The sequence below is a fragment of the Manihot esculenta genome, chromosome 10 (genome assembly GCF_001659605.2).
Source record: "Manihot esculenta cultivar AM560-2 chromosome 10, M.esculenta_v8, whole genome shotgun sequence".
In the NCBI taxonomy this organism is placed as follows: domain Eukaryota; kingdom Viridiplantae; phylum Streptophyta; class Magnoliopsida; order Malpighiales; family Euphorbiaceae; genus Manihot; species Manihot esculenta.
Window position 1 is genome coordinate 9,660,804 of NC_035170.2, and position 2,990 is coordinate 9,663,793.

The window sequence follows — 2,990 nt, forward strand, 5'->3', positions numbered from 1 at the left end:
ATTTAATCGCTATATGCTACAATATCACCTGTTATTATTATGCATATCTATACATTGCTCATTTTTGTTAGATAACCAATTAATTTTTTTTCGATTTGTATGCTGATAGAGTTAAAACATAGTCGAGCATGTTTTTCTACTCTTTGTCACATCACACGATCTTGGATCAGTCCGGTCTGCTTCAGTTACAGATTAGATGACGTGCTGATGGATCGGTCTGTTTGATAAGTTCTACTTGAACATGTTTCTTTCTAGAGACCGAGCTACTAGAGGTCCGGCTGTCATTAATTTTTATAAATTTAGTTATTAAAATATTAAATAAATTAATTTCAAATAGTATTGTATTTAGCTTATTAATATTGGAATTAATTAAAAAAATTGGTTTATGCTATTTCTATTTTAAATAAAATTTGAAAAAAAAGGAAAAGAACTTTTCCTTTCCGTCTATAAGCAAATTAAGAAATGTGTTTCCATCAATTTCTAAATTTAAAAATAGATTGATTTTATTTTAAAATCTGTTTTTAATTTGGAAATGGAAAGGCAAATTCGTTTCAAAGAGCTTTTCCGAAAAAGGAAAATTTCCATTTCTAAGTGGATTAGAAATGGTTTCACGTTTTCTGGCTTTTCTTCTTCTGGCACTTATTTACTTTTTAAAGATAAGTATGAATTTTGCTCAAATTTACGTTGGAAATAATTTAGAATTAATCTACTAAATATTTAAATCAAAATTATAACTTATTGAATTTTAAATTTATAAAAATAATAATAATTAAATAAAAATTTATCATATCATTAATTATTTATAAAAAAGAGTAAAAATATTTCGACTTGTTGACTAAATTTTAGTGATTACGTTCTAAATTAGGGTTTTTAAAATAATTTATAAGGAGTGTGTGGCCCATATAATACTTTGCTTTCTTCTTCCATGACCCAACCCCATCATCTCAATTATTCTTTACAGACAATCACACACTCTGCTTTCCATGGATCCAACTCACCCAAAAGTTGCCAAAGATCTCTCTCCCCTAATCAAGATATACGAAGATGGGAGTGTTGAGAGATTCATGGGCATCGATATCGTCCCTCCTTCTCTTGATGATCCAAAAACCGATGTTCAATCCAAAGATGTTGTCTACTTCCAAGAAGCTAATCTTTCTTCAAGACTTTACCTACCAAAATCCATCGACCCATCAAACCAAAAGCTCCCTCTGTTGATTTACTTTCATGGCGGAGGCTTCTGCATCGAAACTGCCTTTTCTCCAACCTACCATAACTATCTCAACACACTAGTTGCAGAGGCTAAGATTATAGCAGTCTCCGTTGATTACAGAAGAGTTCCAGAGCATCCTCTCTCTACTGTGTACGATGATTCATGGTCTGCTCTTCAATGGGTTGCTTCTCATGTTAATGGCAATGGACCTGAAGAGTGGCTAAATCTTCATGCAGATTTTGGTAAGCTTTTTCTCGCAGGAGATAGTGCTGGTGCTAATATATCTCACCACATGGCCTTGAGATTTGGTGAAGAGAAACTCCCAGGCGTTATCCTTAAAGGGATCGTCCTCATACATCCTTACTTTTGGGGGAAAGAGCCTGTGGGAGATGAACCTAAGGATTCAGAAACAAGATCAAAGGTTGAAACTTTGTGGCTTTTTGCAAGTCCAACAACAAGTGGGTCGGATGATCCTTTAATTAATCCAGCTTTTGATCCGAGATTGGCGAGGTTAGGATGTTTAAGGGTCCTCGTGATTGTTGCTGAGAAGGATTTGTTGCAAAATAGAGGATGGTATTATTATGAGAATCTGAAGAAGAGTGGATGGAAAGGAGTGGTGGAGATCATGGAGACTAAGGAAGAAGACCATGTGTTCCATTTGTTCAAACCTAGCTGTGAGAATGCTGTGGCCATGCTTAAGCTTATCTGTTCTTATCTGAACGAAGAAAAGTGAAGCTTCCTTTGAGTTGGGGACTCGTGGGTGGGGTCCTTCTTGTTATGGGTGTCTACCAATTATCTTTGAGCTTCTGGGTTTTCAGATTATCTTCTTGAAATGCTATAATATATATATAAGCAATAATGGCAATCTGAGAATGTGTTTGTATCGTGGGAAAATAAATAAGAAAGGAAAATTAGGAAGCATGAGCTGATCTTCTATTGTTTTATGTTTAGTTAAGAGAAAGAAATTTTTGGAAAGGAAAATGCAATCCTATATTTTTCAGGTTATTTTCACAAAAATAAGGAAAATTAATAATTTTTATTAATCGAAAAACAAATTTTCCTTTAATAATTTCCTCCATTATCTAAATATAACAATTAAAATATTTTAATTTTGAAGGTCTTAAGATTAATTGTGTTGAAAATTCAATACTGAGGAAATGTCTGATTGGGCATGTGGAATGTTTTCGACTGCTTTGTTGACCTATAGAAAGTAGAAAATCAGATAGAATGAAAGAATGATTTTGTTTTGTTTCAATAGAATTCTCTTAAATGACGTAACTCTACCAATAATATTTTACTGTAATCAATATAATAATTAAAAAATTGCTCAAATAGGAAACCGATGGACATGGACTCCTTTCTTTCCTTTTACTCTAATGAGGTCCCAAAGTGGTGTCTGTCATTTTTTAGTAAGCCTGTGAGTTCTGTTTCTTTTAAATTTAATTTATTTATAGAAAATAATTTATATACATAAATTATTTTTTAAAAAATATTTTTTAAAGAAAATATTTAAAAAAACTTTTTCTATTATTAATTTGATTATAATTAAAAAATAAAAATATTAATAAATCTATATATAATATCGTTAATAATTAAAAAAAAAAATTGAAATTTGAATAATAGAATCTAAAGCACTCTCAATTTACTCAAATATACTTATCCGGTGATCAAGTTTGTAAATACATTATTAATAAAATTATTAAAATTTAAATAATTATTTTTTTTTAAAGTTATTTTTTTAAAAAATAATTTAATTTTTTTTTATTATAAAAATATTTTC

General features: G+C 30.4%; 1 protein-coding gene across 1 annotated transcript; it reads left to right on the forward strand.

Moving 5' to 3' along the window:
- The first annotated feature begins 904 nt into the window (after positions 1 to 904).
- Positions 905 to 2,131, forward strand: LOC110625329 (probable carboxylesterase 12). Its single transcript, XM_021770947.2, has one exon. The coding sequence runs from the start codon at positions 984 to 986 to the stop codon at positions 1,941 to 1,943; it is 960 nt and encodes a 319-aa protein (XP_021626639.1). The 5' UTR covers positions 905 to 983; the 3' UTR covers positions 1,944 to 2,131.
- The last annotated feature ends 859 nt before the right edge of the window (positions 2,132 to 2,990 follow it).

Excerpts from the sequence above, each read along its gene's own strand:
- LOC110625329 (XM_021770947.2), top strand. The coding sequence starts at position 984 with ATGGATCCAACTCACCCAAAAGTTGCCAAAGATCTCTCTCCCCTAATC.